Below are 26,432 nucleotides of genomic sequence, written 5' to 3'. Positions count from 1 at the left end.
CTGGCAATTTCTTTCCGTAATATCAAACCTGTCATGCATACAGAAAGTTCTAGTTCCCTTTTTTTTTTTTTTTTAGAAAGTTCTAGTTCTATATAAGGTTCATTCTTGGCAGTTTGGCTCCCTCTGCTGGTGAGAACTGAGAATGCAGTTGTTTTTCTCCAATGCGAAAAGAAAAAAAAGTAAATGAAATATAATATTTTTATTACCATATAAATCTATCATTACAAGTAGTATCAAATACCTTTGTGGATTGTCCTATTGTGTCAATTTTTTAATATTACATTATATTACATATTACATTATATATTACATCATCAAAACATGAGATCTTTTTTTTCTTTCCTTGATCTGCATTCTGATGAATCATATATAATCATGTATAACCTAATCATGATTTTGGGAAGATATTGTATACACAAGACAAAATTTTCAAGAAAAGTCCACTTATTAAATACTTTTAAAGGAAAAGACGTGACAATATATTTGGCCCATAAAAAAATTAGAAATACAAAATCCGAATTTTTCAAAAACAGTTAGACTACTTAAAGTTTTTAAATTTTTTCATTTCAATCAGCAGACTCCATTTATTTATTTATTTACAATAAGACTACAGGAAACTGTTTTATTCCTTAATTTGCTTTAGGAAATTTTTTTCACATGTTTGCATCTTACACTACTTTACTGTACTTTTTATTAAAAAATTTCCTTAGTAAAAAAAACAAACAAACATTATATTACCATTGAAGGGTTTGCACAATGTACCAGATGTGGTAACACCCCACATCTAATTATCTGCCCTCTTCCACCCCTTGTCGCTTCTCAAAAAAATAGGGCTTCATGCACTTGTGTGCTAGCAGTTTTTCAGAGGAAAGTCTCAGAATACAACCCGGAACACTGTTGCAGATTTTTCTTTCTTTGTTTAAGTGTAATAGGAAGCGAGGAGGTGGACAGGTGGGTGTTGAACCTGGTGGACCAATCACAGCTGGTCATTGGGTCAGTACTTGTAGTCTGAACTGTTTCAGACCAAGCACTGGTTTTTAACCTGTTTTCTTTAAACGGACACCTGCGGACAACATGGTGAGAGAATTCCCTGTGATCCTTTACGGCTGGCTGTCATGAGTTGTTTGATGCTGGATCGTCCCTGAGCCGAGGGATCATGGGACCAGCTGCTTCTAGAGCTGAAATTCAACCTGAGGCTTTAATGTCGAGCATAAAATAATGTTGGGTTCTCATTTTTCTTTTTAGACAAGCTATACAGATAAAGGGGAGAAGGTGAGGTTCAGTTTCTCTGTCTTTCTGGGTGCATATCTTCAATTGATGGATGCCCTTGTTGTGCAGAAGGCCCAAACCCCTCCAGTCAATATGCAATAGTCTTCAAATATCTAAGAACATGAAATATTTCTGTTGAACTTCCAGCCTCCAAGAGGAAAGTTTATAAGTTTCCATCATGTCACCTTTTGGGTTGGCAACGCAAAGCAGGTGAGACTGCATACAGGTAAATCTGTCAGCTGAGATTGATTTGCACCATAGAGAATCTGAAGTCTGATCACTTTGCAGGCAGCCTCATTCTACTGTGATAAGATGGGCTTTGAACCTCTGGCGTACAAGGGTTTAGAGACCGGCACCCGTGAGATGGTGTCTCACGTCATCCGACAGGACAAGGTCTGGATTTCCATTTGGGTGAATGATGAATTATGCGTAAAAAACATAACACTCTGCTTCTCCTACACAGATCATTTTTCAGTTTCAGTCTCCATTAAATCCTGGAAACGAAGGTAAGTTTACCTCATCGGTACACGAAAGCCATCTCAGAGATGAATTACAGTAAGCGGGCTTTCATCCTCTTCCAGAGATGGGGGAGCACTTGATCAAACACGGAGACGCGGTCAAAGACATCGCTTTCAAAGTGGAGGACTGTGACTTCTTAGTCAAGGTAAATGACATACTAGTTAGTGGGGTTGAGCTTAAGTTGGGCAAAAGTCTCCATTTTACCGGCTCCTACTGTAGTATTTTTATCCATGGGACACATTAAAAAACACAGAAACACACTTCAGATCTGTAAAGTTACAGTAGGAGTTGGGAAAGTTATTAAAATAACTGAAATCTGGTTTAGATTGGAATTCATAAAGACATTTTTTGCATTTTTCAGGTTATCACATGAGTGAAGAAATATAGATTCAGTTAAAAAAAAAAGCAAAAGGACCAAAAACAAACATCACAAAGCAAAGTCCATGCAGCTGAGAAGCTGCACTAAAGTCGAGTTCATTTCCCTCCTTGTTTCAACATGTTGGGTAACTGCTGATGTTGATTAAACAATGCAATGTTGAAGTCACGGTTTAGAATCATCACTTCACTTAAACTCACTTATTTCCTCTAATTATTTTTATTCATAAATCACATACAGTAAGGTGCACAGTAGTGGTGGAGTGGTTAGCACTCTCAAAGCAAAAAGTCCTGGTTCAAATCCTGGCTGGGTCCTTTTTCTGTGGAGTTGGAATGTTCTCCTCGTGCACGTTTAAAAACATGCTTCATAGGTTAATCGGTATCTCTAAATTGCCCCTAGGTGTGCATGTGAGAGAGCGTTTATCCTTGCCACCCACTGGCAACCCGTTCAGGTTGTACCCCGCCTTCATCCAACAATAGCTGGTATAGGCTCCAGCAACCCCGTGACCCTTACAGGGATATAGTGGGTTCTGAAGATGGATGAAATCATATGTAGTAGCTAAGGTCATCGAATGGGGGTAAACATCTGAGACACACCGCACACTCATCACACATATGTGTTGTGAAATAGAGGCAAACAGACCAGCAGTCTGCTGAAGTTCACCGTTTCACCTCCCTCAAGGTCAGACTGGAGGCCTGCATGAGCTTTCTCTGTTGACTGTCAGATAGCTGCAGAGTTACAGAACCAGTCAGGATGAGCACTCCATAAATATAAAGAAGCTATGCGTTCTTCATCCACCTGAGGGCTCTCTGAAGGTAGAAGGGATTGTTTTTGTGCTGTTTTCTCAAACAAATCCCTGTCTCTTCATTGGCAGATGGCCAAGGAGCGAGGAGCTGTGATTGTCAAGGAGCCATGGGTGGAGCAGGACAGCCACGGGAGGGTTAAATATGGCGTGATTCAAACGGTACAAAAAGGGTGACTCATGTTTGAAAGCCTTTGGTAAATGTACAGAAGAAAGTAGAAATGAAGGATGACGTGAAAATGTTTTGTTCTAGTATGGAGACACAACCCACACGCTCATTGAGTACCTTGGACCCTATAAAGGCCTTTTTCTGCCAGACTACAAAGAGCCCCTCTTCAGGGATCCTCTGTTACCCAAACTGTGAGTCCAAAAACATGTTAATGCTCCAAAAAGAAAAAAAATTCTTCCCGCTTTTGAATTTTTAATGGGAGCTTGCAATCCAATATAGATTTATGAAATACTTAATAGTATTAATCAAATCCAGTAAAAAAAACAACACAGAAAACGACACAAAACATCCACTGTGTTTAAAAATCATTGGCATGAATATAAAAAATGATTGCAGTATTAGACACATTTTTATATCCTTCGTAAGACATGTTTGTCATTTACTCATACGCCTAAAAAATTTGACTCTGGTTGGGATTAAGGTCTAGACACGAGACACAGTGGAAGCAATGACAGTAATAAAGACATGTGATTCAAATCATACTCAGTTCATGGATGAAGGATGGGCTGAAGAGCGCCAATTTGGCTGTTGAAGAGGCACAAAGACAAACAACGGGAGACTTATTGCATTTGCTTTCATTCAATATAACCCAGATCATTCCAATGAGGCCAAATTGACCCAGCTGGACTTGAAAAAGTGACCAACAAACAAAATCAAAGGATTTTTCATTTAATCCTCCTGCTGTGCAAGTTGCCTCTTACTTATCAGAGTCTATTTACCATCTGATGTAACAGGTAGGTAGCTAAGAGGACAGAAAAGAGAAAAAGAAAAGAGAAATACTGGAACATCTGTTGTGAGACAGGAGAAGGTTTGTTAGCAGCTGCCTCAGCAGGGAGACAGAAAACAGAGCGTCTGTTTTAGGAAAAACATTAACAATAATAATAATAATGATTTTACATCAAACTTTGAAATGTTGAAAAGTTTGAAAACGGTTTTCCAGGATAGAATAAAAGGGATTTAAATATCTTAACCATTGCTGTGCACAAGCTCATGAATTCACACAAGAGTGGGGGTGATGGGTAATAAAATATAATAAATACTTATAGACAATCTGATCCCTCAGGCATGCAGATATCACTACATTTATGTGGACCTTATGCAATGTCCTGCCAACATGTTGTTGGTCCTACAGTTAATAAAGCTGATTATCTCCTAAAAATTGTCCTAAAATATTTTAAATTGAAAGAGAAAATACAATTTCAATCTCAAATCTGCCTGTGACACACTATGACCTCATGTTGTTTGCAAGAGAGTTTCAATTTTTTTTAATAACCTAGATGGTGTGAAAGTTGACCCATGCTTTTGTTTCTGCATTAGTCCACCAGCAGGTTTGAAATTCATCGATCACATTGTGGGAAACCAGCCAGATGACCAGATGGTGCCAGTTTCAGACTGGTAAGACTCCTGTGTGTGAAATTCCCCTCCAAACACTGGACCGACGCAGACGCAGACGCAGACGCAGGCGCAGGCCTGAGGCTGCAATGACTGCTGCTCTTGTTTTTAGAGCTGCAGTCTGATGTATGGTTTTTAAATTGTAGGTATCAGAAGTGTCTGATGTTCCACCGATTCTGGTCAATCGATGACAAACAGATTCACACACAGTACAGCGCTTTAAGGTCCATCGTGGTGACCAACTATGAAGAAACTATTAAGATGCCCATCAATGAACCTGCCATGGGGAAAAAGAAGTCACAAATCCAGGTGGGCCGTTTCCTGGGTGACATTAATCCAGCAGATTGGGAGGATCTGCTTTAGATTTGTACTCAGTGTCCGGTTTCTCTCCTGTCAGGAATATGTTGATTATAATGGTGGACCAGGTGTTCAGCATATTGCCCTCAACACATCCAACATAATTCAGGCCGTGAGCATCTTCTGATCAACCATTTTCTTAATTGTTGCAGAATACATTCTGAATACTCTCTGTATCTGTATTTCAAATGATCACAGATTGTGAACCTTCGGGAAAGAGGGATGGAGTTCCTCTCAGCGCCTGAATCGTATTACGAATCCCTTCGAAAGAAACTCAAAGCCGCCAACTTTAAGGTGGACGAGGACCTTGACCGCTTACAGGTGGGGACTGTTCTTTCTAACCGGATTTTTAGAACTGAACATTTGTTTGAGACCTCCTATGTTATTTACAGGCAGCCACCACGTACATTTTTGCGCATTTTCCATGTATGAAATTTCGGTCTTTCATTATACATGCGTAATGTAATTCATATGTGTTTCTTGCGTTCGTCCTTCGTTGATGTGCGCAGATGTCCGTTGAGGGTTTTTGCCGACGGGTCTTTACGTAAATTCAGATTCCACAATGTTTGGTCAGTTAAGAATTACGAATTTTATGCGTAGTCTATGTAGTTTATACACAATTATTACATAAATCTTACACAATTGTGCGTGATTTTTGCTAGATGCATATGCAAATTTGTGGCTTTCCAAGACCATCACAGGTATGTCCGCATCTGTCAAACGGACTTTTCACGCATGTACCATCAATGTTTCACTTCAGTGGTACATGCGCATATCATGTTAAAATTACATGATTGATGCACGAATCACTAAAGATTTGCATGTAAACAAGTGCAATGATCACGCACAGTTCATGTTCTATGTTGATTTACGTGTTCTTTGCGTGGTTTATTCGTGATGCATCTGTGAATATTTCATCTAAAGACCACAACTTTTCTCACTTTTCCACATACATTTAGGTATGACCAATTTTCATTTGTGCAATAGGTGCAAAATGAACATAGTGGCTGTGTGACACGGCCTTAACCTGTGTTTGCTTTATAGGAGCTGAAAATCTTGGTAGATTTTGATGACAAAGGCTACCTTCTTCAAATCTTCACCAAGCCTGTGCAGGACAGACCAACCCTCTTCTTGGAGGTCATACAAAGGAAAAACCACTTTGTGAGTCACTCCTCAGGGGTTCAAAGGTCGTTCCCGTCTCTGTTGTGACCAGTTTTACATCAGTTCGTGGCCGGGCTAACCCTCTGTGAGGCCAGAGGAATTCATTTCTGGCTGGGCAACTAACCTAATCTGATACCAATTTTAGTAGATTCTGCAGTAAAAAATGTCTAGTAATTACATCATCCCAAAAACATGAATAAATAACTGCAAAATTAATAATACACATAATATAAATACACACAAACACATAAAAGGTGGCAAAGCTGTACAAGATTAACATTTTTACAAGGATTGATGATATGAATCAAACTGGCCTTAGCCCGCAGGAATATAAACTGGAATTGTAAGTATTTGCAATTTGGAGGAATTTGTTTCTAAACCAAATGAGAGCTTTTAAAATTGCATTATGTCGTTGCTTTAAAAACAAATGTGTGCACCCTTTCATTTCAAAATGTTCCCCTGTTAAACCTCTACGCATCGCTGTGAGTGCTAATATTTCCTCTCTACAACAAGAAAGTAAATTGTAGACTGTAAAATATATTTATATAGGTAAGAAAATCGTTTATTATTTATTTTAAAATTTGGGGGGAAAAGGAAACATTAACAGCACTAATCAATTCAATCTTTCATTCAAAAATAACATTTTTACCATTCATTCTCTTTAAAAGATTTGTAACTTTGTTTCAAACTTTGCATTTTATCTACCAACATGTAAAAGTTTTTTTTTTTATTGTTTTACCTCAATAATAGATGCTCAGACTTAATGTTGAAAATCAAATTCAATTTTTAAAAAGATCTAAAGAAATGAAGTCCATCCTGTACTATTCAGACTATAATTTCATTGTATGTTTTATAAGGGCGTAACATTAAAAAACCTGCATCTTCTCTACTTCATTCACTAATACTTCATCAGAAAATAAAGAACAAATCCAAACACGAATCCATAAAAATTACGTTAAATATATTTCCTGTTTGTAAAATATCATGCTTTTTAAATAAACCTAATTAAAGCAAATTGATTAATTCATTGGTCAAATAATCCCAGTTAGTTCTTTTAATTTATTCAAATCTGCATTAACTTTAAAATTGAATTATGTAGGAGGTTATGTCAATAGTAAAATCTTTGTATGGCTTTCTGGTCCTGGGGTATTAGAATGCTGACTGGCTTCATTTACAGTCCCATAAGCCTTTTTTTCCTGCGTCTGCCACCGTCAAGAATCAGGGCTGCCTGAACACCTGTTTCCTGCTCCCACCCAGTGTGAAGTGCAGAAGACGAGCCCACTTGTAAAAGCTCATTAAATCCATCACAGATGAAAGATGAAAGGCTTGCTGCTCACCAGCAGGGGGGATCTGTGGATTGGTTTGCACCCTGTGGCACATCATTTATGAGTCCCTGCACTCCTTTTGCTTGTCCGAGCAAGCGCTCCCTGCTGCTCTGCAGCGTCAACACATGTGGACGACCTGCATGAAAGTGAAAGTCTGAACCACAGCAAAGACTTGTAAGATAAATTACCAACAGTCATTCTATCAGTACCTATGGACATGTCTCTATTATTAATTTTCAAAGTGTATTTTTATCAAGGAACCCTCAAGACGTTGTTTAACCTCAGCCTGTGATCAAACCCTTCTAACGTCACCTCCCAGACAAATGAATGAACCAAAATGTCTGTTCTCTTTCCAGGGCTTTGGGGCAGGAAACTTCAAGTCTCTTTTTGAGGCCATTGAGAAGGATCAGGATGCCAGGGGCAACCTCACCGCGGTGACACCCAAAGGAGAGACCAAAGCTTTTTACTGATGCTCTGAAAGCTGCTGCCAGACTCACACCCTGGCTTCAAGTCTGCAGGGAACATTTTAGCAGTGATCAACACAGATCACACAATTCAAGCATTTACAGAGAGAGGAAGGTTCAGTTTGTCTTGATAAATACACTCATTTTTATGTTGTTTGTTTGGTGAATTTGAGAGACTGAGGTTTAAAAGTTAGGTAACTGTTTGTGGATTAATGTCTGAAAAAGCTCACCTTATGGCTGTGCTATTTAGGCTGCTAAAATAAGCTTTGGTCATCATAAGCTTTGACTCTATGGCATGTCCAAAGTGCGGCTCGGGGGGGAAATGTGTCCCGTGTTCAAATATTTACTGGCCCGCAGACTCCCGTCATATGTGGCCCCTTTCTAAGAACCACAACTTCTTGATTGTGGTTGGCTAAATTATGTTATAAACCGTTGTAGAGGCAGCCTGTGGCCACCTGACCTTCACAGCCTAGAGGAACCGGTTTATTTGTTTCTGTGATCCACACTTGAAAAAGATAACTATTTGTGCTCTTTTCCCTTTTCACATCATTTCAATTTAGAAGTTTACAGTTAGAAAATAATAATAAATAATGTGCAACATTACACACGACCCCAGATTTAATGTTGACGAAAGTTTTTTTTCTCAGACATACTTTTTCTTGTCTGGCATTTAGATATGAAAATCACTGTAATTATTTTGTAATTCATTTGGTAATAATTTTGGTGTATTTCTGTTCAAAGCAAAGTAATGAAAAGTATCCCATTGCAATAAAATGTCCATTAAATGGTTTGTTTGCATTTATTGTTATTAGAAAGGGTCACAGGATGCAGGCTGACTGGTTGGCGCTCACACATTTTCCCCTCACCAAATCTGGTCCTCCTCGCAGAACGGTAAAGGAGAACCAGACTGAGTGAGTATGACGTCACCCATAGAAAATCGTTTTACTTCCGTCTCCAAGTCAATTCAGTCCCCCTTTTTTCGTGATATGGACGCCGTCACGTTGGAGCCAGAAATGTAGAATCAATTCATTACACCTCGTGGGTAAGGGAAGCTGTAGAAATCAGTTCAAATCTAACCAAGTGGCCCATCATTTCTAAAGATGTTTTTAACCCTGGAGATCCATTCGGCTCAAATTGAACTGCTATTTTTTTTTTTTTACTTTTAGGTTTTTTATTTTTGGCCGCTGACAATTGATGGTACCTAAAATAAATAAATAAAAAAGTCTAATTAACTAATTAAATAAAGCTATTTATGGGTTTTCAACTATACTTAAAATATTGATGGCGTGTCTCCTTTTTGCTCCCCAGATTTAAAAAACGAATTTGATCCTGTGAATCTGCATCCAGACTCCATCCAGAGTCAGCTTGGATTTATTTCAACCCAAATTAATTTGCAAACATTTATTTGCTAATATGCATCCAAAACACGTAAAAGAAAATCACAAGTTTTGATATTATTTCAAAATAATTTATTTGCATATAATTGGAATGAAGTAAGGCAGATACATTGCAATGGCACCTGTTAGTTTCAATACAGAAACATTCAGTCTATACAGAAACCATTCTTTCAATCCTGGACAAAATGGATAAATATATTAGTAAATAAATATATTAGTGTCATGTCACTGTTTTGAAATGTCTATTATATATAAAATACACTAAACACTATTTAATTTTCGTTTTGTTGTTCTCTTTTTGTACACAAAGTATCCAAAATATACTGACAGATCCCTTCACGTTCAGAAAGGATTTTTATTTCTTTTCTCTATTAGAAAATATTAAAAGAGGAGGAAAAAAAGGTTGAACTGTTAATTCTTGCCAAACAAAACCAAGACCGACGTGATGAAAAGGACGTAATCCCACCGGATGGTGTTTAAATGCTACTTTCCACCTGTTGCTGATTTTTTTTATTTATTTTTTTTTTTTGGGGGGGGGTTGTTTACAATAATATTACATGATTTCTTTTTTCCTTTTATTAAAAAAAATCTGGAGCCAAAGTGCTGCTAATATTCAGTCATGTCTATTTGAGTTTTTGGGACTGTATGGGAATAAAAAAAATAAAAAAGAGGCCCTCATGCTGTAGCTGAAGATTTAGAGTGAGGTATGAGAAAGACAGACTGCAGAAGCAGCTTCCACAAGACCCTCAGCAAAATGTTTGCACTTTCATTTTAGCATGTTAGTGTACTATTAGTGACAGGCTCAAAGGACAAGGCAGAGCAGGAAACAAAGGCACGGCACACACACACACACACACATTTGTTTCTTTGGTTCAACAGGTAAGAGCGGTGTGTTGGGAGCTTCCTGATTTAGTCTGAGTGAATAAGGCACATCCTGTGAAGGGTTGAGTAAGTGCTACTGGGTTACACTGCCGCCTTGCGCCCGCTGCAGTCTGACTGCCACTTAAAGGGTCTTCACATTTTCTCTGAGGCAAATCAAACAGAATCCTTGTATCTGATCTCAGCTTATTCAGTCTGTAAGGCAGAAAAAGCCCAGCTTTCATGGCACAACTTTCATCTCATTTTTTTTTTTTAGGATTGATTTGATCAACCCTCCGGCATGACTCAACGGATAAAGCGCTATTTATGTGAAGGCCACTTTAATGAACACTTTTGGGAAATGGGGGTATGGCTGTCATCCTTCTGAAGAGACCACTGTTCCACGGGAAGAAATATGACATAAGGTATAGCTTTCAACAACATTATTCAGTCAGACCAGGTTTTTAGAAAAGTGAAAAAAAAATTCTATAAAACAAACAGAAACAAAACAGCTGCCATTATTGAAATAATGAAAACAAGCCCCCAAAGGGATCAACAACCCGAGAGATGGATGGTTGCTTTGGAAGCGACACATGAATCTTTTTCTCTCCGTTTGTACAAACTAGGCTGACGTGGTTCCTTTTTGCTGAGTATAAGGGTGCTACATGTTTGGGAGAGAAAGAAATCACTACAGCAGTACCTTTGAAGGCTCCCCTGTGGGAGGGGGATTCAAATCTGAGCTGAGGTAGGCTGGAGAGAAAAGCAGTTCTTAGCCGAAGCTGGCCTCAGGAGGAAGGCAAACATCACGCAAACAAATATGACGTACCTTTACCCTTAATCAAGTTATTTTACAGAGTGTGACGCAGAGACAGGAGTCTCACTTCATGCAGGATGAACACCGTACGCAAAGATCGTTTGCCAGCCCAAACCAGGGAGCATGGGAATCTGGTGAGTGCTCCCCCAGATGAGATGCAACAGTTGTTTCCCCATTAAACACTGCGTCTTTCACACCAGCAAATCATTAAGTGTGAACTCTTATCAGATATCGCAGAAGGTTTAGGGTTACTCCAAAATAAAGATTTTTATCTTGGCAATCGGAGATCTTCTGCGGACAGCTGAGACGCCGTCAGAACAATTGCTGCTGGAATTCCAAGAAGAAATGCGATCCGAGGAGAGGCTTTTCCGCTCGGACTCCTGTGTGGCAGCGGGAGCCATTACACCCCAGACTCCTCCTCTGATCCTGCGGACACAAGAGCAGCTGAGTCACACTCAAGCTGTGACGCAAAGCAGAGGAAACCAAAGACACTGGCATCGACACACATAATCCCCAATTATTCCATGGCTTGTTTGTGTAGTGGAGCTCTGATGGAGCTTTTGGCTGATTCAAGGGGATCCGTTACTGCCATGGTGCTGCACAGCTCTGACACTAAGAATCTCACTCTTGGTAATCAAGAAAAAGAAACAAATTCCATAGAGGCAAATCCTTAGAAAAGTCATTAAAATGCAAAAAAAAAGTGTTGTTTTTTTTTAAAGATCCACGCTGATGAAAATTGAGTTTTTGTTGTTATTAACATGTTCTTGTGGCATTTTTCTGATGATGGACATGCATAAAGAACATTTACATTAATAGCTGGATAGCCCCAAAATTGCTCGACATTTTTATTGCACCGACAATGTGAGTTTGGGAGGGTGAGGAGCTGCAAGCTAGTTGGAGAGAGTGTCAACAGATGGGCGATGGGAAGAGGGGCGCTAGCAGTCCCACCCACAGCTTAGAGGTGAATTTCTAATGAACCCCTGCTGCTCTGCAGAAACTATGTCCTAGAAAACGACAAAGGATTCTGGATTTTGGCTAAAAAATGCATCATTTTAATTCAAAGATGCTTGTTAGTCTTTAAGCTTCACCACTTCAGCTGCTGGTGGAAAACCTCCCAAATGAGCTTTTTAGACAATGTTCAGACACACCCTCCACAGCAAGTGTTTTTAAATCTGGGAAACAATGTCAATTCTGACCAAAAATAAAGTATCCAAAGAGTGATACCCACCCTGATTGCTGTGTAATGATGGGAAGTATGAACAAAAGTCTGTGCTGTGGTCGCCAGCCGGCCCCTGGTGGAACCTACATGGCGTTCTGTCCATAGGGATCCCAGCCCCCACAAGCTGAGGCTCTGAGTGGGCTTGCTGCACCTGTTTCTGCCACACAACATGCGTTCCTGCACAGCACGGCCAGTCCTCCATTCCTCCAGAGTCCAGAATGAGAGGCACAGGGAGCAGGGCAGGGTGCAGCTCAGGGGGGGAGCAGCAGAAGCTTGGACCCTCGCCGTAGTGGATGTGGATGTTGCGGTCATCCTGCAGATCTAAGCTCTGGTGGAAGTGGACAGAGGGACCATCGAGCAGACAGCCCCCCAACCGCCCCTGAGGAGCATGGAGGTGTCCGTGACTCTGGTGGCAGCAGTGGGACTGAAGCTTTAGAGGGATTGGGGACACAAGGACAGGAGGTACCGAGGGGCAGTTGGGGTCATGGTCCTGACATTCAGTCCCAGGACTAAGCCCACCAGTGGGTTCTGGTTTGAGGCAGTGGCATGAGCTGTTCTTTGGGGGACACACAGGAGAGTCTTTGTCCCTGATGAGGGCAGAGAGAGGTGCTGCAGCAGCAGCGCCAGCCCCCTGCTCCTCATCGGAGCCTCTGTTCGGGCCCTGGCTGTGTTCCCCCTCCTCGTAGTGGTGGTGTCGGTGCCGGTGGTAGTGGATGGAAACAGTCTGTGGCTGCTCTTCAGGAGAGCCGGCCTTGTTCACCACAGAATCCAGAGACCTGGGCCGGACCTGAGAACTCACCTCAGGGCTGTTTGTGTTCGGAAGCCGCCCAGCACCCGGCCCGTAATACACAAAAGGGTCATAGTCGCTACTCAGAGAACTGCGGAAGGTGGACCAACTCCCATAAACTCCCTGCAGAGAGACATCAGTACAGTTGAGAACTGAATCGCTGGAAGAGCCGTGGCAGGGTCCTGAGCTGGAGTCACTGGCCGGCCCATCGGGAAAGTACCCACTCCGGTCTGTGTGGTAGCTGCCCCCTGAACAGCTGGCCTCGTCCTGCCGGCTGCGGGCTGCCACCCCCCTGCTCTGAGGTGTGACAGAGATGGCGTGTTGCAGTCTGGAGCTTGATGCACTGCGTTGAGCTGGACAGAAGGAGCGGTAGTTGTGGCAGGACCGCCGAGGGGTGTAGTGGTGAGTGGGGGTCCTGCAGCTGCCTCCAGTTCTGTGCGGCCTCCCAGGAACCTCTGCAGGGTGGTGGTATCCACAGCCTGCACCCAGCTGCCTACTGCTGAGGAAATGTAGAGTCTGAGTGTCCATAGGAGAGGAGCCGCTGTAGTGGCCCAGATTAGGATAAGGTCCAGAGAGCCCGTGGGGGTAAAGGGGCCTCATGGAGAAGGGGATGGCATGTTGGGGAAAGGGGTGGTGCTGAGGGTTACTGTAAGGCTGAGAGTGCAGGAAGCCCTGGCTTTGCTCTGAGTTCTGCTGGGCTCTGTTCCTCTGAGCCTGGCGCTCGGTTCCTGTGGACCACAGCAAGGACAGTCGTGAGAATTTAGACAAAAAAGATCATATTCCATCTCTGAAGTGTTTAAAAAAGAACCAGCTGTTGATGGTAAACAGTAATGTTTCCTTTTACAGAACTCTACTTACAGGGTGGGTTTTTGCGTGGCACCTACCGGGTACTTATGTGATACCGTGTATTTAGGTGTTTTTATTTGGTTCTACTGGGTATTTTTGTAGCACCCATTGTTGTGAGTTAATGTGTCTCTTGTGGTACTTGTTACATGTAAGGGCAGGGTAGGTACCTTAAATGTACTTGTTAACTTATTGTATGATTTTTGGTATTTACCATGTTTAACAAATAGTAAGTAAACAGACTCTACATTAGAAATAATGTGAAGAAGTACCCAGAACCTTTATCTACTTACCTAATAGGTTTATGTGTGTTTCATGGTATTTAGCAGATGTAACAGGAAAGGTATTTATATAGTACTTATGTTGTACTTTATTGTGTTGTGTTTTTGTGATATTTACTATTAATGACATCAGAGTATGTACACAGACAGTACCATGTAATGTATGAGACATTTACATGTTAAGTTACGGTGTATTTTATGGTACTTACCATTTGTAAGGAGAGAGCGATTACTCAGAAACGATATTTTACGTACAAAAAAGGACCATGTCAATACAACTTAAATACCCTGTAAGTAATGTACTGTAAAAGAAAACAATAGTACTGGCAAAATGATATATCTGTACATGTATCACACGAAAACTAAAAATGAAGGATGCTCAGCCTCACCCATGATGTTGTGCATGCAGAGAGGGCATGTCCGGTGCTGCAGCAGCCACGGGTCCACACAGGCCTTATGGAACTCATGAGCACAGGAGATGATCCTAAGATGCTGGGATGGAACAAAACAAGCAGACATTTGTAGATAAACCAGCAATACAAAGGCAGCTAAGCCTGCAGATGCAGCACCCTTCCTCCCACACCTGTCCATCCTGGAATTCCTCCAGGCAGATGGCACAGACGGGGCTGGAGTTGGAGCTGCTGGCCGATCCCCAGGCCCCCCGGTGGCGCTGTGAGCCAGAACAGTTCTGAGTGCTGTAGGTTTTTGTCTCCAGCCGGTTGATAGCCTGAACTGTCTGCTGGTGGACAGAATCCTGAGGATCGGATGAAGACTGTTAGGAAAAGATCAGAAAAAAAAGAAAACTGGATCCCCACAGAACCGACAGGGGCCGTCACTCACCCAGGTTCTGTTGGACTTGCACTTGTAGCGGAAAACAAAGATCAGGACGATAGTAAAAATGACCAGGATGATGGTAAGCAGGATGCTCACGTCATAATGGAGCTGAAAATAGAAAGGACTGATGGTAATAATCATAATGAGGTTATATGTACACAGATATTTTGTTTTTTCAGTCAGTCATTTCTTTTCAGTCTGGCCACGCGTTTGAGACCCACATACAACATTGTTTACTCTGTCCTTCAGTCATCCTGCAGTCTGTTTCCCAACACAAAAGATTCTTGTCAAGTAGAACAGAAGACAGTGTTTCCTTTCTACGTCGCAATTCATCTTTTGCCGTTTTGCTCATTCTGTTAGAGATTTTGCTGCTTTTTAAAAAATAAATGAATGAATGAATGAATGGATGGATAAATGAATGAATGGATGGATAAATGAATGAATGAATGAATAAATAAATCGATGAATAAATAAATGAATAAATGGATGGATATATGAATGAATGAATAAATGAATGAATACATGAATGATTTAATTGATAAATGAATGAATAAATGAATGAATACATGAATGATTTAATTGATAAATGAATGAATAAATGAATGAATACATGAATGATTTAATTGATAAATGAATGAATAAATGAATGAATACATGAATGATTTAATTGATAAATGAATGAATAAATGAATGAATACATGAATGATTTAATTGATAAATGAATGAATAAATGAATGAATGAATAAATGAATGAATAACCGAATGAATAAATGAATGAATAACTGAATGAATGAATGACTAAATGAATGAATGAAAAACTGAATGAATAAATGAATGAATAACTGAATGAATGACACTTTATTCATACAGCACTTCACAGCTCCTTCAGGGTCCCAAAGTGCTTCATAATAAAAAAAAACCTAAAGAAGTTTAACATTAGACAAATCAGAGAGGACAAAGGTTGTGTTGTCCTCACAAGAAAAAGTTTGGGACCCCGCTCCAGCCTCCATGTGGTGTTGCAAGATTTGTTGTTTTTCATTTTTCCAATCATTCAAACACCATATGAACGCAGCATTTCTCTAAGTTTGGGTTTTACATGACGTCCATCAAACGGTGCAATTGGCTCTAAAATGAGAACAAAAATCACAGTTTTGAAATAAAAACTCAAACATTTTATGTTCAAAAATACATATTAATTTTCAGTCAAAATGTTTTCATCCAGATTGCATGTTATTTCTTACTCTTATAAGGTGGATTACCAAAACACTCCACTCATCTGCTCCTGGTCCGGTCCTTCTATCGAATTTTACAACCCTATGTGGCCCACGAGTCAAAGAGGTTGCCCACCCCAGGCCTAACCCCACTCATAGGACTGGGACAGTTTCCAGTCTGTTGCAGGACCAAAATCACACACTCACACCTAACAATTTAGATTAACCAATGAAGCATGTCTTTGGACGGAGAAAAGCCATGAATGCACATGGAGAACATGCAAACTCCACACAGAAAGGTCCCCCATGTGTTCTGTTTCAGGCCCCCCAGGCTGGACTTGAACCAGGGGCCTTCTTGCTGTGAAGCAAGAGTGCTAACAACTGCGCCACTGTGCAGCCTGATATGGCACTTAAAACTTTTCTAACAGCAGGGGGCTTCTATGGCTGATCTGCTGTGGCTGACATAGTTTAACACAACTTTGTGTTGGTTAATATGCTCCTCACCCATGAAATAACCTCCCCAAGAGCCTCAGGGCTGCAGAGACTGTTCATGTTTTTAAAGGAAGGCTCAAAACCTACTTTTATAATCTGGCTTTTATTTGATATTTATATTATTTAATGTGTTCCTACTTTTTTATTTTTATTTCTTACCTTATTTGTTTTTAAGTATTTAGCCTTTTATTTCCATTTTAGTCATTTATATCAGTCCAGTAAGGTTTATTAATTTGTTTGTCTGGCATTAATCCCAGTTTTTACTTGTATGTTATTCATTTATTTGTTTATAATGTTGCTAACCATTTTTGTTTCCCCGGTAATTTTAGGTTGCGGGTGTGAGGGGCTGTAAGTTAGCGGGAGAGCATGTTAATAGAGAGCTCTCAGGTATAGGGGCCAGGAAGTGGGGGTGGGTTAGCTCTGCATCACAACTCAGAGGTGAATTTCAACTACTGCCACTCTGCAGAAACTATGACTTTCTTTTTTTTATTTTGGCCAAAAACAGCAAAATTATAATTAAAAGAGCACTGGGAATGCTTTGACAATAGATCAAAAGATGACTGAGGGGGGGTCTAACTAAATAATAAGCTGAAATCATGGATAAATTGCTAATAAATTTGATAATTAACAATAATCTGGTAACACTGTCATCAGGAAGTGGCCTGCATTGTTTAATCAAGGGTATTTGCAAAGCTTTATCAAAAAATGACTTATAGAAAGGAGTTTGAAGGAAGTATCTGTTCAAAAGATTGGGGTTCAGCTAACAACAGCCTTACAGAGGCTTAAGCCACTTAAGAATAAAAAAAATATAAAAAAGATTTTAATGTGAACATGTGACATTGTCTCACTCACTACTGAGCTTCTGGGATCTTCCAGCACAGAAGCATCAAAGTTCCTCCTTTTCATCTTCTGAAAATTTGTTTTTTTGTAAAGTAGTTGCTTAAATTGTCTGAGCTTTTTGATGAGTGTGCTTACCCACTTAGGTTCCACTTTGATTTCAATAACAACATTGGCCTCCTCGTTCTTGTTGACCAAACCCATCAGGTCCTCAGCACCCTGAGCCTCCACCAGCACCACCGGACGGGAAAAGGAGTTTGCTTCCCGCAGCTGTTTGCAGAAATGCAGCCCACAGACATGAATGTGGTATTCCGGTTTCACAATGTAAATAAATAGCCAATGGTGAGAGCTTACCTCGGCAGCGGCGTTGGCGTCATCGCTGACATCAAAGATAACAGCCTGAGCTCCTTTATCCAATGCCATGCGGGCCTGAAGGACACAGAAGGAGATGGTTAGTTAACACGCCACATGCAATCGTTGTAAAGTGTCTCAATAAAAACAAACTTATGGAAACAGAAGGCAATTTATGTTTTTAGAGGTCACGTCTGACCAAAATTTAGCTTCACCACTAGCAAAAGTGTGCACAACTTCAGCCATCACAAGGTGGCAGCCAAGTTTCAGCTCCAACAGAGTCAAGTGTGCCACAGTTCTGCCACCTTTACATCTGAGGCTGAAAACACACTAGAGGCCCTCACAGTACACATTGTAATCTTAAAAGAAACATTGAAAAATATATACCGGTATTATCAATTTGAAGAAATACTAAATCTTGGATAAAAACTAATGAATTTAAAACTGTTACCAAATAAAAAAAATGTTTGTAAGAGCTGCAGCTTTGCATTTTATATTTCTGTTTTTTCCATTTCTGTCCAACTTCAATTGCAGACTTTTTGTTTTCAGAGTGGACCCTACTTATATGTGGGGGTGGGGCTTTGAACCCATCGGCTGCCAGGACATGATTGACAGCGGATGACAGACGTTTTGGTGTTGTCATATCGGCTCAAACTTTGGGAGACCGTTATCACCACTGTACGCCAAATACAAAGCTGATGGTGCCAACAGCAGACGCTGTTCCGGTGTAGGTACCATAACCATTCGGCCTGCAATAACCGTTCAGGGTCCTTTCGACTGAGGATAATGTCACACTACGGTAACCCCACCTGGACAAACTACGTAGTGTGGAGATCAGCTTTTCATGTTTCCTTTTGTAACCCAAAGTTCTTTCCCCTCATAAGTTGTGTCTGACATTCTTCTTTGTAATGTTTATTGAGAGATTTTGCCACAACCCACTTTGTAAAAAGATCTGTGGCTGTTAGAATGAACCTGCTGCTCCACACAAGCGAGCCCTGAGCAGCTGGAGAATTGGGCTGAAAGCACCACTTCCAATGAAAAATTAGGGTCAACTCCAAACAAAGAGTCTAAATTAAAACTGTAAATTGTTAGCTCGAATAAGATCAGATAGGGAGAGAAATGAAAAAAAAAAAAAAACTAAAGTTCAAAATACAAAACAGCAGCTGTTAGAAATACAATATGCATGAAATATTTTTCATGCAGTCCCAGCTTTTGGTTTTGTTCTTTTAATTCAAATTTTCAGTATTTTTTTTAATTCAAAATATATATTTTTATTGTTTATTCTATTTTTTATGTTTCTTTAAAATTTTAAAGAGTGTACTTCTAAGTTTAAAACTGTTTTCAAATTTTCACATTTTGTTAAAAAACTTACAAAGTCTGTTTTTCAAATTTACAATCTGTATTTTTATTCACTGTAAGATCATTGTTTTGAAGATAAAAAGAAAATTCTGAATGACAGAAAAAGACTCCCCATCAGGCAAACGTGGCCAGTTTTGTGTTGAAATGAGAATCCACTGCAGCTTCTTCTTTTCCCTGAGGTCCTTTTACAGGGTATGACTCAAAGAGGGCAGATCAGGGAGATTTTTACTCCAGTCACTCATTTCAGTTCTTTAAATGACAGCCGGTTTAGCTCGTGCTGGTTTGCGGCGCCTTCCGTTCGTGAAACCAGGGTTCGACTCCGGGCTGCTCCCTGTTCCCTTCTCTACCTCTGCCGGTTCCAAGCCCGGTTTAAGAAGGTTGCGTCAGGAAGGGCATCCGGCGTAAAACATTGCCAAATCTACCATGCGACTCGTTCGCTGTGGCGACCCCTGATGGGAGAAGCCGAAAGTGGGAAATGACAGCATAGAGAGTCTTGGGTCTTCCAAACCAACTGTGGTTTGTGCAAAACGTTAGAAAAAACAGCTCAAAGGAAACATTAGGACTGCGGTCAACCCTTTCACATCCCTTCTTTATCGTCAGCATTTGTAGTTCGGTCCATCAGAGAAAGAAAGAAGTGTCTTTGTTTTTTCCGGAATCCGTTTTTTTAGGAGTTTTTCCTTACCGCGAAGGGGGGTCTAAGCGCAGGGATGCCAGTTAAGTTTAGTCAGTTTAGTTAAAGTTTTAGAATTATTCTATTGAATTCTATGAATTTATGATCCATTTTGATTGTATGTTTACCTTACAAGACTTACGAAGCCCACTGAGAACGACTGTTGTTGTGAATTTGGGCTATATAAATAAAATTGAATTGAATTGAATTGTCTGAGTACGGGTTGCAGCTGCAAAGTGAGCATAAAGTTCAGTTTTTTTGGTGACATTTCTGCAAAAACAGAAATCCTGTTGTCCCCAAACAAAACAACAAAAACAATAAAACTGATTAAATAAAGCCCTGCAGCCTCATGGATCTGCAAGATTATCGTTTTCCTGCAGGAAAACATGTTTACATTCACAAGTTGTCAATTAATAGTGACGGCATGGCATCTGCTCTAAAGACCCACTCTGATGAAAATCAGGTTTGTTTGGGCTTTTTAACAAGTTCATGTGGCTTTTTTCTGATGAATGAGGACATGTATAAGGAAAGTTCAGCTTAAAATAAAATTTCTAAGTATTTTCTTTATTCAAATTGTTGTGAATCAGGAGCAGATGAAAAATGCTGTCTAAAAATCATTCTATTTGTTACGTGGAAAATACACTGGGCGGGTCACAAGCTCCCTGCTAGATCCATGTACGTCTTTGTTCTCCCTGTCTGAGCTGGATTCTGCCTCAAAACGGTACAGCTGGATAGCTCCAATATTGCTCGCCGTTTTTGTGGCAGTAATGTTAGGTTGGGGGCTTGAAGGGCTGTAAGCTAGTAGGAGAGAGTGTAAGGAAGGAGGAAAGGGGTGGGGCTGTTTCAAGTCATGCCCAAAACTTGCCTTCGAATTTCGAGTGACCTCCTACTGCTCTGGAGAAACTTTGTCCAAGACAAAAAAAAAACTATGTCCAAGAAGACAACACAGATTGTTTGGGTTTTGGCTAAAAATGTCATAATCATAATTAAAAGACCATCTTTAGAATAGATCAAAAGATATTTGGAGTGAGACTTTAAATCCATCATGTGTCATGGTGCCACCAAAAGTGTTGGCATTGATCAGTAGTCAGAGTTTTTACGAAGTTTAAAGTCCTGATCTGATTAGTCCTCCATAAATATGTGGAGCATTCCTCACATGAGTAAGGAATGCTGACTATGCTTTACATCTACTGCTGCCAAAAGCAGCGGAAACGTCAAACTAATCTGAATGGAATGCAGCCAATGGTGTCAAGTGTCCCCAACTTGTGACGTTCACTCTGGTGCTGATCGTGTCAATGAACAGTAGGGGGGGGGTTCTCAAGCCTGTGATGGTGGAGGTATGTTTCTTATCTCTCAAAGTGATTTACAAAAGCTCTAAAGGCTTTTGGCAAAAGATAGAGAAAAATCCAAGAGTTTCATGAGCGACTCATCAATTAAGTAGCTGCCAAGATAAACCCACACCAGGCCAAGTTCTCTATCACACGGCACTAATGATGACGAGAGCTCAAGGGGCTCTAAGCTATGCTTTCTTTTTTTCATTTCAAGTGTAATTACAGTACATGCATGTGCCTACATGGGGAGCAGTCACACACTTGTGGGAATTTGATGTTTAAAACAGTTCAAACTTCTCCATTCAAATGCAAGCAGTCCAACAGACTTGACTCCCCAGTTTGGAGTCTACCACTGTAGGGCGGTCGACCTCTGATCGGATGATCCACACTTGTGTTGCAGTGTCCTTTGGCAAGACACTGGACCCTACATTTCTCCTGGTGGTTAAAGGTTGGCGCTAGTGTTCGGCAGCAGAGCCACCACCAGTGTGTGAATGTGTGTGTGAATGGGACAGGGACTATTAAGCACTCTAGACCTTCTGAGAAAGTAGTAAAGGGCTATATAAAAATACGCCATTTACAATTTGCTTCTGTAGTGACCCTCTGTGGTCCACAGTGGGAGTAGCGGAGGCTCCACTGTGTCACTGAGTGGTTTCAGAGCCACAGATCCAGAAACAAACCGATTGACAGAAGACACAAACACAAACCTGACTCTAAGAGGGCAGCAACCGCTCAAACAAGTGTTTGAGCGTATCCGGGTTTGGTACGACCGGAAAAGGAACGGAAACGGCTGCAGTTAAGTAAACACCCGTCCTCACAAGGTACAATCTAACATGTCATTACAGACTATTTGGCATGAGAGTAAAAACAACAGGAGGCAGCAAAAATAGCTGCGGTTCAAAGAACTGTACAGCAAAGACATCATCACCGACAAACGAACAAACAGTGAGAAAACCACCGTGGTCTGCTCCAACTTTTAAAGTGGTTGGGTTTTTGATAGAGGTTGTGGGAAAACATGAGATGAGTGAAGGAACTATCAGTGAAAGTGTAGTTTTAGGTGAATAGGCTGTGGACAGCAGTGTGCAAACGCCGTGACGAACACACCGGAGGAAAAAGCAGACAGACACACCAAAGGAAGAGGCAGCCCAAAAGCTGCCGAGTCATCATAAAAAAGAACCAAAACTGGCTCTAAAACGGTATTATCCTGTGTAAACACAAACACTGTAATGAACTCTAGTGCAGAAAAGACTCATTCTGCTTTTATGAATGTCACAGAGGAGTTTCTATTAACTTCCAAAACCATAACCTTAAGTGGAGTTTATATTTAGTTGATATTTTAAAATTCTCGTTTTTTTCCCCATTTTTTCTTCATTTTTCAAAAAAAATGAATGGATGAATGAATGAATCTGTTTTTTATCCATTCATCAATTAATTTAGGCTACGTTCACACTGCAGGGCTTAATACTCAATTCCGATTTTTTGAAAAAATCCGAATTGTTTGCTAGACTGTTCACATTTCCAAGTAAAACCGAACTTTTGTGATCTACAGTGTGATGACGTACGGTTCGGAATCAAGTCGCCTGGCCGGTCAGACGGCGGTCGCAATTGAAAAGAACAGCTACAATTCGGAATCAGGACGGCAAACCCACGGGGCCTGGGTCGCAATTGAAAAGATCGGATCTGTGTCATTCAGACTGTCATGAAAAGATCGGAATTGGGCCGCTTAGGGGCAAAATATTTGGAATTGGGTCGTTTCAGCCTGCAGTGTGAACGTAGCCTTAGTGCATCATTGCTGCAAACTATTGAAACTATTGTTTGGCATTCATGGGGGTATGCAGCTAAGTGTCAAAGGTCGCCGCCACAATGAGGCTATTTTGACTTTCTGTGTGAGGCTGGTTAAAAAACAAAAGGGACTGCAGCCAGGTCAGTTCACAAGCGAACCACTAGATGGCTTTTCACACAAACAATTTGTCCTTTTCTATTTCAGGGTAGACTGCACTCAACACATTTGGATGTGTTCATTTGGGTGAGGAAGGCTGCAGATTGCGCCATTTCTTCTTGTTTTATTTACAGAGAAAACCACAAAGTTCCAACCATTGCTCCTTTGAGGCTCTGAGCAGGAAACAAAAAGAATCATAAAGAACTTCTAGCTTCTAGGTTCAATACAACAACCTGGAACATTTTTCCCAACTTGTCTTCAGTCAAGTTTAAAATTCTTTAAATGTTTTTTTTTTTCCTTTTTTCCCCCAGCATTGACAGTTTTATTTATTTTTATTCATAAAATGTTGGAGGATACAATTAGTCTTCTATTTAAAAATTACGTTGAGTATGAAAGAATTATATTGCTTTGGTTTTTCTTCAATGAAACAAACTTCCCATAATAAGAGAATTTTGGTAAATACTAGGGCTGGATTGAAAAAATCAATTAATCAATCGGAATCGATCAAACCTTAATAGATCAATAATCGGATCCATAAAAGTAGAGATTGATCTTTTATGTCTTTCCTTTTCTGGTGACCGAATGTATAACAGCAGTAAAGACAAAGTGGGCTAGCTCGATGCAACGAATAATAGAATTTCCCATAGGATGGCTAATGTTAACGCTTGATCGACCTAAACATACATTGTTTAAATGAACAGCTTTATTTCCCAACAGGCATGACTTTTCCAAACTATTTTAAGGAAACATTTTTTAAGTAACCATTTGTGGTCTAAAGCTCCCTTTTAGGCTCCAGTCTTCTGGAATAAAGTGTGATGCTATAGTGTGAGCGCCACCTAGTGGCCAAACTGAAATGCCCTCCAGGAGAGGCAGGTCTTTGTAACATGAGCCACTTTAGAGCCTTTACAATGTTAAAGATCTGCACACTTTTGTTGGAGCTTCTCCCTTTGAGAAATCATGTAACACCGTATGCTGTTAACAATCTCACTAGTCTAATATTTCATTAATACATTTTTCAGTATGTGAGCTGTATCCGACTAATATGAATATCTTTAAAACATATATAGATTGTTTTTGTATTTCTATACAAATATGTCTAAATGTATAAACAATGTCAATTCAAAACTGAATTGATTGAATTCTTAAAATTATCGGTGAAAACCGTAGAAAATCCTTTTAGAGAAAAATCCACTGACTTTTTCTGCCTTTATATCATAAAAAAGCCGACAACGATCCAACGTTGTGTCCTCGGGGAAAAAAAAGGGTCAAGAGTCAAAAACTGAAAGAGAAAGAGGCGGAGAATATTCAGGTATTCACTGCTGCAATGATTTCAGGTGGGAAATGGAAGCTAATCCTTTGATGCCCAGTCATCTCTTCCTCGCCATTATATTCATTTACCGAACCTTCATCCCACAATCATCAGCAGCTAAAATAAAATGAGGCCTTAAATTTAGGGTTTGAGACGGCTGAGGCTGATGACACACCGATGCTTCCCCATGATAAAGGTGATTTCACATTCATTATACTTAGGGCTTAAGGTGGGAGTTGAGATGAAGAAAAGCATGATTCAACATGCAAAACGCCTGAAGGCAGGGATCATATGGAGGAAAAAGTCTTCAATAATGTACATTTATGTATAATTCAGAAAGAGGACATCCATAAAACAGATACTAAAGTTTATTTCTGAAGAAAACCGAGGATATACAAAAATGAAAATGAATGGACTGATGGTTTTTAAGTAAAAATTCTGACCAGAAAAGTTCAAATCTGTTAGTAAATTGATTATAAAATCTGCTTATACTTACAAATTTTCTGTTTTATGATTATTTGTCAATTTTATTTTGTCAATTTTTGTCTTTTTTCTAATACAAAAAGATTAAAATGTGTTTTTCTAAAAGAATGACCAAAAAAGGTCAAAGCAGGCGGCAGCATGAAGTTTAGGAGATTATTTCAAATCTTAGGGATATTATCTCACTGAGCAACAACTGTTTTTACAGACTCAAAGGAGTTTCCACAGTAAATATTTGCAGTGATCCTTTATGTCCTTGCGTGAGAGGTGGCTCCTTTTCCTGATGAAATCTAAAAAATGTGAAAAAATCTAAGCTTTTCTCAAAATCGCTGAAGATCTGTGGCAGTTGTCTGATTCTGTTTCTGTGATCCAGAAAGATGTGAGACAACTTTGTCACAGTTTGGAGACCTTTGAACACAAATGATGACAAAAATGAAAACTTATGACCGGTTGTTTGTATGTGTCATTCTAGTGTGAGTCATGTGACCTTTGTGAACCAGAGGAAACATTGTAATCCAAGTTTTTCCAGGTGTCCAGATAATGTTCACACAATTTTGCCCGAACAGGATTTTGAGGGAAACTTGTCACTAAGGCTTGTTTCTTATGGTAGAAATGTCCAGTCAACTGGAGAAAGTCAAGTGTGAAAATTAAAGGGAATCAACAACAAAGTTAATGTGTTGAATGTTATAAAGCATTCAACACATTGTTTTCCTGTTTCTCTTTATTTCTTTCGTTATTATAGTATCTTCAGACACTTTTTGTCGCTTAACTCCTACAATGTTTCAGCTTTTTAACCATTCAACTATTAAAATATTCAGCTCTTTCAGATTTTTCTAGCTATGACTTTTGGTCCTACAAACACTTCAACTTTCCAAGATATTCCAGGATTTAATAACATAATATCATTATTTAAAACAACACCTATAGTTTTTCTTTGTAAAATAATGGAATCATTTGGGTGGCAGATTTCTTTTAATTTACCAACTAGCTTGTTTAAACTTTTGTTTTGTTTTTTTTTATATTTTCTTTACACTTTTTTTCTTAGAATACAACATGGCTCTGTCTAAAGGAACTATGCTAAGTTTTGTTTTTATTAAGCTTTTATATTTGATAAAACATCTTTGTACATGTCAGAAACAGCTAAAACTCACAAATCAAAACTGAGAAAATCTGTAAATGTTTTGAAGTATTTGGAAAGTCTTTTGTAGATGAAGTTAGCGTCTTCTCAGGAGCTGTTGCAGCTCATTCTGACATGTCTTTATTTGATTCAAATAAAAACAGACTAAGCGAACGCTTTAAAGTTTACCCCCTGGGTTTGGGTAGAAAATAAGCACCTCAAGCCAACCTAACTTTTTTTTAGCAGCAGTCCTGGCATAATAATTCATATTTTATATAACAATTAACAAAGTAATGTTTCTGCTTGACTGAATGTTCTGAACAGACCGTGCTTTGGAAAGCTACTTTCCCATCGTCATAGAAACTCATCTGAGATCCCCAAGTTATTATTTTTTCCAAAGGGGATGGTTGAC

General features: G+C 39.8%; 2 protein-coding genes across 2 annotated transcripts in view; one reads left to right on the top strand and one right to left on the bottom strand.

The window, feature by feature from the left end:
• The first annotated feature begins 958 nt into the window (after positions 1-958).
• On the top strand, positions 959-8,683 carry hpda (4-hydroxyphenylpyruvate dioxygenase a). Its single transcript, XM_004076600.5, has 14 exons — positions 959-1,077; positions 1,246-1,272; positions 1,417-1,479; positions 1,558-1,662; positions 1,733-1,775; positions 1,851-1,933; positions 3,039-3,128; positions 3,220-3,326; positions 4,513-4,590; positions 4,734-4,896; positions 4,985-5,056; positions 5,143-5,265; positions 5,989-6,105; positions 7,787-8,683. Exons 1-14 carry the CDS (start codon positions 1,075-1,077, stop codon positions 7,898-7,900), a joined length of 1,188 nt encoding a protein of 395 aa, XP_004076648.1. The 5' UTR covers positions 959-1,074; the 3' UTR covers positions 7,901-8,683.
• Positions 8,684-9,340: 657 nt separating this feature from the next.
• Positions 9,341-26,432, bottom strand: part of rnf43 (ring finger protein 43) — a 98,063-nt gene continuing 80,971 nt past the window's right edge. The window contains exons 3-9 of the mRNA XM_023962313.2: positions 17,822-17,896; positions 17,606-17,737; positions 14,934-15,035; positions 14,677-14,847; positions 14,483-14,585; positions 12,192-13,697; positions 9,341-11,389 (exon numbers count right to left, since the gene is read on the bottom strand). Coding sequence (XP_023818081.1) covers positions 11,364-11,389; positions 12,192-13,697; positions 14,483-14,585; positions 14,677-14,847; positions 14,934-15,035; positions 17,606-17,737; positions 17,822-17,896 — 2,115 coding nt within the window. The 3' untranslated portion in view covers positions 9,341-11,363. The remainder of the gene's footprint in view (positions 11,390-12,191; positions 13,698-14,482; positions 14,586-14,676; positions 14,848-14,933; positions 15,036-17,605; positions 17,738-17,821; positions 17,897-26,432) is intronic.

Source organism: Oryzias latipes, chromosome 14 (genome assembly GCF_053564925.1).
Source record: "Oryzias latipes strain Hd-rR chromosome 14, Olatipes_Hd-rR_3.1".
NCBI lineage: Eukaryota > Metazoa > Chordata > Actinopteri > Beloniformes > Adrianichthyidae > Oryzias > Oryzias latipes.
This window is presented reverse-complemented; position numbering and strand designations above follow the sequence as displayed.